This window comes from Acanthochromis polyacanthus, chromosome 1, assembly GCF_021347895.1.
Source record: "Acanthochromis polyacanthus isolate Apoly-LR-REF ecotype Palm Island chromosome 1, KAUST_Apoly_ChrSc, whole genome shotgun sequence".
Lineage (NCBI taxonomy): Eukaryota > Metazoa > Chordata > Actinopteri > Pomacentridae > Acanthochromis > Acanthochromis polyacanthus.
The window spans coordinates 10,769,322-10,782,853 of NC_067113.1; the positions used below are offsets into that span (position 1 = coordinate 10,769,322).

Consider the following 13,532-nt stretch of genomic DNA (forward strand, 5'->3'; position numbering starts at 1 on the left):
ATAGTTTTTCCTGGCACTGTGTGACCTCTGTCAGGGTCAGAAAGCATTATGGGACAGCCCAGCTCAGGAATTTTTCTAGGAGTTGAAGAGCCTTCTTAGAAACTCTAAAGTTAAACAAACCTGGTTTTAGCTTCAGTTTCTAGGAGCTTCTGCTCCAAACGTCTAAGAATTTTCAGAGTGAACACTGCTGAATGCTGCTAAATGACGAGTCAGGAATAAAATGACAGAAAACTGCTTCAGCACAGATGAATGAGCGATGGTTCTGCTCCCTGTTTTCTTCTCACAGTTGCTGATTTTTCATTTAGACCTTTAGAAAGGCTTTACCAACCATAAAGTCATGACTCCTGGACATGCTCACAGACTGAGATGTTCTCCAGCTGATTACATAGATGCTAAAATTAGACGGCTAGCTGTGTGTTACTGTTCTGGTTAAACTCTGCTCAGGTTTTGTCGCATCCATGTGAAGTCGTGCTGCAGTGTTTTTCATTTGCATATCAAATACATGCACAGTGCGCATTCCTGGGATATCTTTGGAGTTATAAATTCCTTCTCAGAGCGTTATAAACTGCTGTTGAGTGTCCGATAAGCCTTCATACTCTTTGATCTGTTACTCAGATCAGCCCCCTGGGTTGTATTTGATCGTCTCTCTGGAGCCTGAAGTCATCCGCCCACACCGCCGCAGCCCTAAAGGCAGAGCTGAACGCCTAATTACAGCCTGTGTGTCCCACTCCTTATTACTTTATCAACGGAATCCACAACTGTGTTGTTTTCCAAACAAAAAGAGGAAGAAGGAGTTGATTGATATTATTCTGGTGTTTCATTGTGGTTGAAGATCTTCAGAAATAATCAGACGCTCGCTAACAGAAGCACCCCGCTGTTTGAGTCTTACTAACTCAGCTGTATGATAGTAGCTCTGCATGAAAACTTCCGCAGAGGGAGTTTTTATATATATTTATTTTTAAGAAAGGGACGATGTACAGTAATCAACATTTTAACTAATTTAAATGCACCTGAGTTAGCAGAAAAGCTAGTTTCCATTGGTCGTCCCTCCGCCTGTAGTTAATGAGCATCCTAAAGTAAATAAAAGAAAAACAGTGTATAATACAAGTTAAAACATATTCAATCAATCAGTGTTCACATCTTTGGTAATTAACCAGCCGTTTCTTAACATTTTACTTGAATAACTGAAGTGATGGTGACTCTGAGTTCCTCTGATGTGAGGCCCTGAATGAGAAGACGTCCTGGTTGAAGGTGGTTTTCCTCCGTCCCCCTAACAGTGCCCCCTAGTGGTTCTGTTCACGGTGGATTTGAGATGTGTGAAGCCAGAGAGTGGCAGAGGAGCTGAATCATGTCAGATCTTGAACATTTGACAGATATTTTTGAAGGTGATGAGGTTTTCCCAGCTAAGCAGTGTGTATTTTTTCAGGATGTGGCAGCAGTGAACCTGACAGGTTTCTGGTCGGATGTTTTGAGTGCTGGTTTGTAGTGATTCCAGTAGGTTCTGTAGAGTGTGAGTAGTTTTGAAAACTCATTCGACAGTGTACAGAGCAGTTATATCTAGTTATCAGAACCGCAGCTAGCTGCCCTGGGTGTCTGTTTTTTTCCAAATTAAACTGCAAATGATTTTTTTTTCTTTGAGAAAGCAAATGTAGTTCCATCTGTGTCAAAGCTTGAATTTCCCTCGGGATTAATAAAGTATCTATAAAGTATTCTGTAAAGCATCTTCAGACAATTTGACCTGTAATTGATGCTACATTAATAAAACTGAATTTAATTGAAATTAAATTAAAACATTTTGATTTAAATCTGTGACATCTATGCTTGTTAACTTGCATTTCCCCTGGGATTCATAAAGTATCTGTCCAGGGATGGCAATTTTCCGCAGCTGCGGATTTCCACCGATTTAATTTCAAATTTGAACACTTTATTGTCGCTGATGTTAACGTCATTAACATCTCGCGGGAGTCCGCGAGACTTTCACTGAAGCTATGGTTTGATTGTAAACGGCCCAGCGATTTGATAATATATATAGTACTATAGTATAGTGTAGTGCTTGTATTGTTTTGAACTGAAGATAGTGAGAAAAGGTTGAAGAACATGTAAGTTAAATTTTCATTAAATTTGCTGACTTAAACAAGTCTAGTATTATTATGTTTTTGCTCATCCCCCCCCCCCCCCCCCCCCCCCCCCCCCCCCCCGGTTCAATAACTTTCAGCTGAAATCAGAATTTGCTGTTGCCATCACTGATCTGTCTGTCTGTCTGTCTGTCTTACATTTCAGTTGTGATCATAGTTTACTTTTTAACAGTTCAGATACAGGTTTGCTGAACATGTGTTTCTGTCTTTCCTGCTGTAGTCTGACTTCCAGTCAGCGCTGAAGATCCATAATGCCGTGGCCACCAGCATGCACCGACCCTCCCCTCCATACCCCCACACACAGCAGGCTCTTCCTCTGGCCATGGAGGTAACTCGTTACCCAAACTCCTTTTTTTTAATTTCAAACTTCCGTTTGCTTTTACAGTTCTTGGTGTGTTCTGGTCGTCCGACCGAAGTCTAACAGGTCAGCGAGTGTTTAGTAACGAGGTTTGAGACAGAGCAGCTCTGTTCAGCATCAATTAGGACACACACACACACACACACACACACAGTCAGCCAGCTCTGTTGTACTTTTAAACAAGACGCTGTTGAAGCTGTTGGACTGGCAGAAATGTTTAAAACAGTAGAGAAGGTACCTCTGTGAGCTTAGATTAGCAGATAGTTTAAACATCCATGATGCTGGTATGATCTGATCACTGCTGCGGTTCTTTCTCTGCTCCAGTGTTGAGTTGGCTCGCTGTCATACTATTCATGGCTCATTTCTGTGGCATCTCATTAAATCAGCACATTATTTCTGCTCCATGTTGGCATCTCCGCCCCCTGCCCTGCATTTGGCTTCAGGAAGGAGAAGCCACAGTTCTCACTGTACTCATGAAAACGGCTTCCTTTGTCATTGTTAGCGAAGTGGAAAAGAAAAGAGAAAACTAAAAACAGACACAGTGGGCTGGATTATTTCAAGTACTCCAAACATTTTAAGTCCAACTCGTAGCTTCTTTCCTTCTGTTTTTAGATTCTATCCAGCCAGGTGAAGATCATAAAAAACTTTTAATCCTTACCCTCTTTGAAATTAGGAAAAATATCATTTTTAAATAATTTTTTTCTCTCTTGTCACACACATGATGACTCTAAAACATGTTGTCATTTCAGCACGTTATCCTCTTTGTGTTGCTGTTTCACAGCTCCTGTGTTTATCTCTGCTAACTTGTTTCTCCATGATGAGCTCATAACTACACATTTTATCCATGTTTAGAGAGGTTTTGATTTGGTGTACGTTTTTTCCCAGCTCTTCAGGAGAGCTAAAATCTTCTTTGTAGTCTCTGCACTGTGCCATTCTGATCCAGATGTTAACGAGACCCTAAACCAGTTCACTCTTTATTGTTGATGTACAGGAAATAAACTAAAACTCAACTTTCACACCTTTATATGAATCCTTAATTGTTGTTGAATTTTGCTAATCAACAAATAATAATCACTTACTGCACATTGTCTGTTGGTACTGCTATAGTAATGTATCATCATAGGTGTTTTTCATTTGATGTCACCAGCTGTGTCCTTGTTGCCATGGTTGCAGGTCAGGAATCTCATGCAGTCCAGTCAAAATAAAGAAGGGATGGAGCTCTACAGCCTGCTGTCAGACACACACGTCCAGGTAGAGACACACACGCTGATGTTCATCTCTTCAGTGAACATTACATTACCCTGCATTCATTTCCTTCAGACTTAGACAACCCCCAGCTGTAACTCCTACAGCCTGACCCTGACCCTACTTCAGCCTAAATCTTACCCCTGACCCCAGCCTTCATCCTAAAATATTGTGATTTACTTAAGCTGACTTTGTTCCTCACAAATGCGAGGCCGACCCCACAGTATACAACAAGAATAACACAAGACCACTCTCTCTCTCTCACACACACACGCACACACACACACACACACACAGACAGCTGTATTAGCAGTAAATGAAGAGCAGGAATCCCTCGGTGACTGATCCCCTCCTGTGTGTTCTGTAGTCGTTGCTCCTGGCCCATGACAGCGTAGCAGAGAGTGAAATGCAGCCTGAACCACTGCCTGCCCAAGGAGAAACCCTGACCCAGTGGGGAGGAGAGACGGTCAAGATAGTTCGTATCGAGAAGGCCCAAGACATTCCACTGGTAGGTCGAACAGAAACACGTTGTCACTCACTCCTTCAAAACCCAAGACATTTAAACAGGGAGCTGGACCTGTTTCTAGACTGGGTTCTATTCCACTGTCTTTTATTACTCTGTCAAGGAACACCGCAGAGCTTTGTAATGATCGGTGTCATTTCTCAAAAACAGACTAACAGATTTGGATGAAATTTTCAGGGAAGCTCAGAAATGACACAAGGACCAAATGATTAGATTTTGGCAGTGATGCAACTTATAGTCTGGATCCATGGATTGGTTAAAGATACTCTGTGACCCTGCACTGGATGAGTGGATGCAGACTGATGAATAAAGAAACCCTCTCTGGTCCCTTTCCATTGTCTTTAATCAATGTATTTATTTTGCATGTCAGAGACAGAACAGAATCATTTCCTCCTCCTCCAAACTAACGCACCAAACTACAGCAACGACAAGGTCATCAGCAGGGTTGTGTGTAGCTTTTCCTAACTGTTGTGTCTTTTCTCTGAATAACAAATTCCAGTAAGAACCAGTTTCCAGCTATCATATCTCAACCACTGAGACACTACAAGGTTCTGTAATGTTTCTGACAGGAGAGCTGCTCATTTTGGACCAGAATAGAATAGAATAGAATAGAATGACTTTATTGAACCCCAAAGGGAAATTGATTTGTCTGGTCTCATCTTTTTGCTTTTGAATTAAACAGTCTGATTGCTGATGGCAAGACAGGTTTCCTACATCTTTCAGTCCTGCAGTGCAGGGATAAGAGCTCTAAATAAATAGATAAAATAAATCCAAATCCACTGCTTTGTTGGCAAAATTTAAGATATGGAAATAAAGAAAATGCTTTTTAACCAAAGCACTGTGACTTCAGGACCTTTCTATGTATTTATCACATTTATTTTAGAACTTTACTTTAGATAGAGAAAATGGCTCAACTTAGCATCAGTTTATTTTCTGTGGGACCCCTGTATATTAATAAATAGACTGTAGATCTACATTCATGTCCATCATCTCACCACTTCTATGTGTCCTTTAGGGAGCCACTGTTCGTAATGAGATGGACAGTGTGGTGATCAGTCGAATTGTTCGTGGTGGAGCAGCTGAGCGCAGCGGACTTTTATTTGAAGGAGATGAAATATTGGAGATTAACGGCATCGAAATCAGAGGAAAAGATGTCAACCAAGTATTCGACATTCTTGTGAGTATTTTATTCAGTTCTTTGCTCTGAGGAGCAGCAGTAATGGATCATTAAATCTACATCCTACTGATTAGGTTTCTTCATCGTTATTTGTTTTGTTCCAAAAACATTTAAATGACATCTGTGTTTGTTCTGTATGTTGGTGATAGTGTTATTGTTGCTTTCATTAAATGGAGGAAGGCTGTCTGTAGGTTATGAACTGATAACTGATTCTCTGTCTCTCTTTCATTGGGTTTTTTTTTGTGTCTAACAGGCCGACATGCATGGCCTCTTGACCTTCGTGTTGATTCCCAGCACTCAGAGCAAACCTCCTCCTGTTAAAGAGACTGTGGTAAGAGCTGAGTTCATGTGAGATAAACAGAAGTTAGCGGCTCCGTCTTCTTATTCAGGTTCACAGTAGAAACACAGATGTTTTCCCTTTTAAAACGGGAACTAAACTGTCTGATGAACGTGTTTCCTGTTTGCTTTCTCTCTCCAGATCCATGTAAAGGCACACTTTGACTACGACCCCTCAGACGACCCCTATGTGCCATGCAGAGAGCTGGGCTTATCCTTCCAGAAAGGAGACATTCTTCACATTATCAGTCAGTCTGACCCCAACTGGTGGCAGGCGTACAGGGACGGGGATGAGGATAACCAGCCGCTTGCTGGACTGGTACCAGGTACTGCTGTCTGTCTGTCACTGAGGTTTTTAAAAACTATTGTGTGAAGAATGCTTAGTCCAGTGGTTCTCAAACTCCCCTCCTGAGGACAAAAAGCTTTCACGACCCCCCCAATAACTTTTGTAGTAAAAAAAAAGCACAAAAAATGGGGTGCAGTTGTCTCATCAATCATTGTTGACACCACATAAAGAGCAGTGGGAGTAGGAGATCCTCAGCTATCCCGTCTTTTCTTGCACTTGGTGATTCTGTATGTGAGCTTTTATGATGCAGCGTTTCCCAGTCGATGTTCCTGCTTACGATATTCATCAAATGTTCTCTGAAAGAAGTCAAGTGGCTTTGTTGACGTCAGTAGGATGTACATACTGTCCACTTGTCTGTGAAGCCAACAGCAAGATGAGCCTCGTCATGTTTTTGTCTCGTCATGACTTTTTCCAGGAGGTTGGATCTTGTTTGTCTTCTGCTCTGTTTTCCTTTTCATCCTGGTCAAATATTTCTCCATTTTCTGCAGCTACTGGCAGCTAATCATCGTGGGCGGAGCACCGTTTTAGTGCGTTAAAACACGTCGGAACATCGTCGCTCGCTCCTTCAAAACCAAAGTAGTTCAGCTAATAAGTTCTGCACAGACAGACCTTTTCTTCCCAGTCACCAGCTTAGTCAGACTGCTGTGAGCATATTTATAGGCTGGCAGTGACTCTCCACTGTGTTCTAATTTGCAGAATCATCTAATATCATGGTCGCTATTTATTTTTCTCCTATTCTCTCACTTTTTCCTCAGGGAAGAGTTTCCAGCAGCAGAGAGAAGCCATGAAGCAAACCATAGAAGAAGACAAGGAGCCGGAGAAGTCTGGTCAGTCCCACCACCATACACGACTGAAGAAAAAAAAAAGACTTTAAGGTTATAGTATTAGCAAAGTTTCCATTCGCCCACAAAAATGTAGATTTATCTACATGTGTATAAATTCCAAACGCAGTGAAATCCATGCTATGGAGTAGATGGAATAATCCCTGTAGTCAACAGGAGGAGAGTTAAACAGATCACACCGGTCATACATCACTCAGTCTGTGCTAGAGGGGTCATGCTCATCTTAGTTCAGGTTCCACATTCAGACCAGTCTGATCTCCAGTGACCAGTAAAACCACAGCATAATAACCCATAAATCACCACAACTCCTAATGGTTCCTTTGTTTTTAGTGCAAAAAAGTACATTCTGAAAATGTTCACATTTAAAGAATTATCTTTTTACTAAACATCATGAATAACCTGAAATTTTTTTGGGGAAAAAAAGTTCAATTTCATCAACATTCAGCCTCAGTTTATCATTTCCACATTACAACTTCCAGATCAGAGTGTCTACAGAGGAACACAACATTTAGTCATCTGGACCTGAACCAGAGAGGATTTTACTTTATGATCAAAACGACAAAAGTCTGTCAAAAAAAGACAAAAATCAGCAAAAACAAGACAAAATATGACAAAAATGAGACACAAAACGACAAAAGCGAGAAACAAAATGACAAAAAAAGAGAAAACGAAATAAAACAGAACAAAAAGAGATTAAAAAATTTCAAAGCAACCAAAAATGGACAACACAAGTGAGACAAAAAAACACAAAACAACAAAAACGACACACAAAACAGCGATTAAAGTGAAACACAAACGGCAGAAAACATGAGACAAACAACAAAAAACGGACAAAAAAAAAGACAAAAACAGACAAAATATTCCAAAAATAAGACCCAAAACAACAAAAGAACAATCCAGTATTTGACTTTCTGATCCAAACAACTTGTCATGGTCTAGAAATGATTTTAAATTTACAGTTTTACTAATTTACAATCTGCAGTTATTGTCTTCTCTGGAACTTTTCCACTTTGAGGACCTGATTGGACCCTCTGGAGGACCGCTTTTGGACCACGGGCCTCATGCTGGACACCATTGATCTAAAAAGTGTTTTAATTTGTCTGCTGGTTTACAGGGAAGCTCTGGTGTGCCAAAAAGAACAAGAGAAAGAGAAAGAAGCTGCTTTATAATGCTCACAGGAACGATGGTACGTCTGTCTGCATCCCATAATAACCCTCATCAGAGACGTCTGTAGAACCAGCTGATCTCTGTATTCTGTGTTCCCATTGGTCCAGATCCTGACAATGAGGAAGTCCTCACCTATGAGGAGATGGCTCTGTACCACCAGCCGGCCAATAGGAAGCGGCCGATCGCCCTGATTGGTCCAACCAGTTGTGGACAGGCGGAGCTCAGACAGAGACTGCTCAACAACCAATCAGAGCGGTTTGCTGGAGCCGTCCCTCGTAAGAATCCCCCGGTAGCGCTGCTCGTTCCTCCGTGTTCTGGTGGGTGAACTGATTCATGTTTTCTGGTTCTGTTCTGCAGACACCACACGGAGCCGGAGGGAGGGAGAGCTGAGTGGGAGAGATTACCACTTTGTTTCCCGTCAGACGTTCGAGGCAGAACTGGCAGCAGGTGAGACTGAATGTTTCTGATGTTTCTTCATCGTCTTCATGTGTCCTATGGATGAGTTTTACTCTGGTTAGGATGTATTTCACTTAGTTTTAAAGTTACTAGAAAACCAATAATCGGAGAAGTTTCAGAATTCTTACATTCTTTGCTCACAGTATGATATTGTAGATCTGATTTTAGATTTATAAAAAGGTCTAATAAATACACATGCTGCACTGTACTACCATAAATCACCTGTTTATTGATAAATTACCAAATAAACTAATTTTATCCTTAGATACACTACTGTTCAGAGGTTTGGAGTCACTTAGAAATATCCATTTTGAAAGAAAAGCTTTTTTTTTTTCAATGAAGTGTGTATTATAGTGTTTTTGCTGTATTTTTTTTACTGTGTTTCTAATATAGTTTACTGTATTTCTACTGTATTTCTACAGTATTTTTAATATATTTTTACTCTATTTTTGCTATATTTTTACTGTTTTTAATGTATTTTAATGTATTTTTCAATATTTTTGCTGTATTTTTATTATATTTCGCTATATTTTTACTATGTATTAAAAGATTTTTGCTGTATTTTTACGACATTTTTGACTGCATTTTTACTATATTTTTAATGTATTTTATTATGTATTACGAGATTTTTGCTGTATTTTTACTATATTTCCACTATATTTTGCTGTATTTTTGCTGTATTTTTATGATATTTTTGCTGTAGCTTTACTATGTATTACAAGATTTCTCTGTATTTTTATATTTTTTACTGCATTTTTGCTATATTTTTACTATATTTTCACTGTATTTCATGTACGCTACCATTCAAAAGCTTGGGATCACTTACAAATGTCCTTATTCTTGAACAAAAATCAATTTTTCTGAGTGAAGATAGCATAAAATGAATGCTACATTGTGTTAGCTAATGGTGTTCAAAGGCTCACTGATGATTAGAAAACCCTTGTGCAGTTATGTTAGCACATGGATAAAAGTGATAAATTGTCTGGGTGACCTCTTTTGCTGTCGTTGTAAATATTAGTTTTGTGCCTTCTCTTCAGTTCTTCTTATGTGTTTTTTCCAGGGAAGCTGATCGAGTCTGGCGAGTTTGAGAAGAACCTGTATGGGACCAGTACAGACTCAGTGAGACAGGTCATAAACACTGGAAAAATCTGTGTGCTCTGTCTGCACACACAGGTCAGTACACAAAGACTGAGCGGGGGGGACAATGAGTGTTTCAGTACAGGAGGTCCTCCATTTACGTTGGAGTAAACATGGCACGTTCACTGACATTAGGTAAATCTGGAACTGAACAGTAGACACTGAAACCTCAACATCAACAAGAATATCAGTCTGTTCCAATGTTCTGTTGTCTTCTGGTAAACTGATTCATACATGCATGAAAGTCGTTGGTATTCATGACTTTATGAAGAACTGATGGATATCCTGATGCACAGAATGACTTTGTTTACATTTCTGACTTGAAGCGAAAAAAGACTGACAACTCCAATGTAAGTCTTTTTTGGTCCTTTTCAGTCCATTTCGTTGATATTTTTGGTGTTTTGAGGTCATTTTGTGCCTTTTTGTGGCTGTTTTCAGTCTATTTGTGTTCATTTTAGGTGTTTTTCTGTTCATTTTGCAATTTTTTTGTAATTACTTTGCGTGTCATCATTTTTTGTCTTTATATGATAATTATCTGTCTCACTGAGTTATTTTGTGTTTTCTCTGGTCATTTTGTGCGTTTTTGTGGTCATATTGTGTCTTTTTGTGGTTGTTTTATGTGTGTTTGTTCTTATTTTGTCTTTTTCAGTCCACTTTGTGAGTATTTTAGGTCTTTTTGTTTAAATTTTCGGTCTCTTTGTGGTCATGCTGCAATTTTTTTGCATTCAACAAACCACCAGAAAAGCAGATAAAGTCTCACTCATTCATCACAGAGGGTCACTGCAATATGTTGACCTGTTTTTACAACTTGACCCATGTTGGTCAGTGTTTCTGTTCCCAGGGTTTTATTCTATCTAATTTCACTTCCATGGAGACGACTTTCCATTTTCTTCCAAGCATCAGAAGAGTCTGACTTACACTGGGAGCCACAATGAAGGACAAAAAGTTAGTGAATGTAGCACAATCCAAGGTGGAGTACAACCAGAGGATGGAAACAAAGCCGTCTGATAGCGCCGCGTGACGACGTATTCATCCGCTCTGCTCATCCACTGGTTCCACATAACCAGTTCTAAACGCTGTAGGCCGATGGCGTCGTAAACCGAGGACCTCCTGTACTCAGATTTAGGAGCTAAATGCTAACGTGGTTCTATGTGTGTGTCCAGGCTCTGAAGGTGCTGAGGAGTTCAGACTTGAAGCCTTACATCATCTTCATCGCTCCACCATCCCAGGAAAGACTTCGAGCCCTGCTGGCTAAAGACAACAAGAATCCTAAGGTTTCTGTCTCTACTGTCCGTTTAAGCACAGCTAAATCTGTTCAATCTGAGCGGTGTTTCCGTCTCTAAAACCTTCGTCTCTAATCATGTGTGTCGTTCTCAGCCTGAGGAGCTGCGGGACGTCATAGAGAAAGCCCGAGAGATGGAGCAGAGCTGTGGACACCTGTTTGATGCTGTCATCGTCAACACGGACCAGGACAAAGCCTTCAACGAGCTGCTGCGACTCATCAACAAGCTGGACACTGAGCCTCAGTGGGTTCCCTGCTCCTGGCTGCGCTGAAAACACTCATCTCTGATTAGTAGAAACAACCAGACCCTGAAACACTGCTGGGACTACAAACAAAGGTCATGTCAGGAAATAAACAATCAGAGGTTTTGAGAATTTGCAATAATTTGATTTGTCTGATGAAATATCACAATTAGCAAGAGAATGTGTTTTAAAATGAAGTTACAAAAAGTCATAACAATGATAGATAATGCTTTAATTATACAAGAACAATGGTAGCTTTATTTAGGGAAATCAAGCTGTTCGATCCATTTATAACCTTAGAATAAAACTACAGATTATAAAATGAGATAAAGTTTGGATTACTAGGAAAACAATATCCTAAAGTAGTAACTATATTCTATTAGTCTGACAGGTTTGAGTTTTAAATTCCTGAAGTCATACAGAGAATACGCGTATTTCACATCTAGTTACTGGTTTTGTGTCAGTGATCTGATGTGTGTGGAGCGTTTCATTAGATGAAGAAAACAGCAGCTTGGAGTGAAAAATACTGAGGAGGAATCAGAGAAATATCTGATGCTGCAGATAAAAAAGAAACGTGCTATAAAAGAAAGACCTTCAGTGTTTGGTGTAATGGCTTTTACTGCCACAAGGGGGAGACAAACATTCACTCTGTTCTTCTAATATCTGCTCATTTTACAGCTAATTTCTTCTTAGACGACAACTTTACCTCCTGATATCAGGACCGCTGACAAATCTGTGACTTCAGTCAAACTTTTTTTTCTAAATTTTCAGCATCTTTAAATTAAGATGTCTCATAACCTAAACTTTTTCCATAAAATTACAGTTTTATCTGAAAATATTGAACTTAATACTAGAAAATATCCCTTTTTTGTCAGAATGAAATGAAATTATTCAAACTTTCTCATTTCTTTCTTGTACAATTCTGACAGTTTCTCATAAAAATACAACTTGATCCTGAAATACTTTAAAATTTTATCTTTAAAATCAACTTTCTTTCTTGACTCTACTCTCAGATTAGTTCCTGTTTGAAACTTTTTCCTGATTAAAGCTCGACTTTATTAATGCAGTACTTTTATCCTATAAAAAGAAATAAAGTTGTTTAGCAGTAAATTATTTGGGTTTATTAAAAAACAACTTTTTTTCTATAACTCTAACTTCTTTCTCATCATTGAGAAGTTTTTCTCAAAACCTCTGATTCTGTTATTTCCTACCGCTGATCCTGATACCTGTGGGGAGGATTTTCAACCAATCGGCTTCTTCCGTCTCGTGTTCACCTGGTGCCACTAACTGTGAGAGGTAGAAGTACATTTATGTGTTGAGCGCCGTGAAAAAGGAACCCCTCACACTGATGCTGAAGGTGCCTGACTGATCCGTGATGTTTTCAGTCTGACACACGGAGCAGGAATCCAGAGGTCTGCTGTAGTTTTTATCTCCTCGGCTTCATCCTGTCGTCATTTCAAGCATCGTGGTTAAAAACGACACGCAAAGAATCGATGTAAACATTTGATTTAGAATTAAATCCTCTTCTATGTTTTATTTTTGTTAAAGACTGTGGCTTGATGTCCAGCTGTGAAACCCACTCATGTTGACATTTAGAAGTTTTATCTCCACTGAGCCGCTGCGTTTCTGAAGAACACCGTAGACACCAGGACCAGCGGCTGAGCTCCTGTTTCTGGATCTCCTGGTAAAATGGACACTACTGCAGTAAACGCTAGATTAAAGGACCACGGCACTTGATTTGTTTCTTTATGTTTGGTTTTCCTGACTGACTGGTGGCAGATGGTCCTGTCAGCTGACTGCTTTCTGTCTGATCACATTTAGTCAACGTTCAGCCTGATGGAGGAGCAGGCCGATGTTTCTTTGTGTTCCGGTTTGGCACATGATGCTGGATCCATTAAATATTTAGCGTGTGTGTGTGTGTGTGTCTGTGTGTGTCTGGGGGTGCGTGTGTGTGTGTGTGTGCACCTGTCTGTAAAGGCAGTGAAGTATTATCATGACCTGAAGTAGACCTGTCACCACTGTGTAGAGCATTTATATATTTGTAATATTGGAAATAGATTTATGAAGTCCAGAAGGCACCACTAGGATTGGAGGTTCCGACCCGCTCGCCTCCCTGCCATTGGTCCAGGAGGATGAGGGGGTGGAGCCAAGTGAAATTAAATGTATTGAATGTAAAGTTAATTGATGCCACTTCTTGTTTATCAGACGTTGCTTCTTCCTGAGAAAAACTGCTTTTTGTATGAATATTCACAATGAATAAATAAATAGATGATTGATAGAAAACAA

The 13,532-nt window shown here is 39.8% G+C and overlaps 1 protein-coding gene across 2 annotated transcripts in view; it reads left to right on the forward strand.

Annotated features, from left to right (window-relative positions):
* Positions 1–13,532, forward strand: part of pals1a (protein associated with LIN7 1, MAGUK p55 family member a) — a 38,451-nt gene extending 24,919 nt beyond the window's left edge. For both annotated transcript variants that reach the window (XM_022192519.2, XM_022192518.2), the window contains 13 exons: positions 2,356–2,463; positions 3,667–3,744; positions 4,106–4,246; positions 5,277–5,438; positions 5,692–5,769; positions 5,917–6,100; positions 6,876–6,947; positions 8,077–8,148; positions 8,237–8,404; positions 8,487–8,576; positions 9,646–9,758; positions 10,886–10,996; positions 11,100–13,532. In XM_022192519.2, coding sequence (XP_022048211.1) covers positions 2,356–2,463; positions 3,667–3,744; positions 4,106–4,246; positions 5,277–5,438; positions 5,692–5,769; positions 5,917–6,100; positions 6,876–6,947; positions 8,077–8,148; positions 8,237–8,404; positions 8,487–8,576; positions 9,646–9,758; positions 10,886–10,996; positions 11,100–11,276 — 1,554 coding nt within the window. In that variant the 3' untranslated portion in view covers positions 11,277–13,532. The remainder of the gene's footprint in view (positions 1–2,355; positions 2,464–3,666; positions 3,745–4,105; positions 4,247–5,276; positions 5,439–5,691; positions 5,770–5,916; positions 6,101–6,875; positions 6,948–8,076; positions 8,149–8,236; positions 8,405–8,486; positions 8,577–9,645; positions 9,759–10,885; positions 10,997–11,099) is intronic.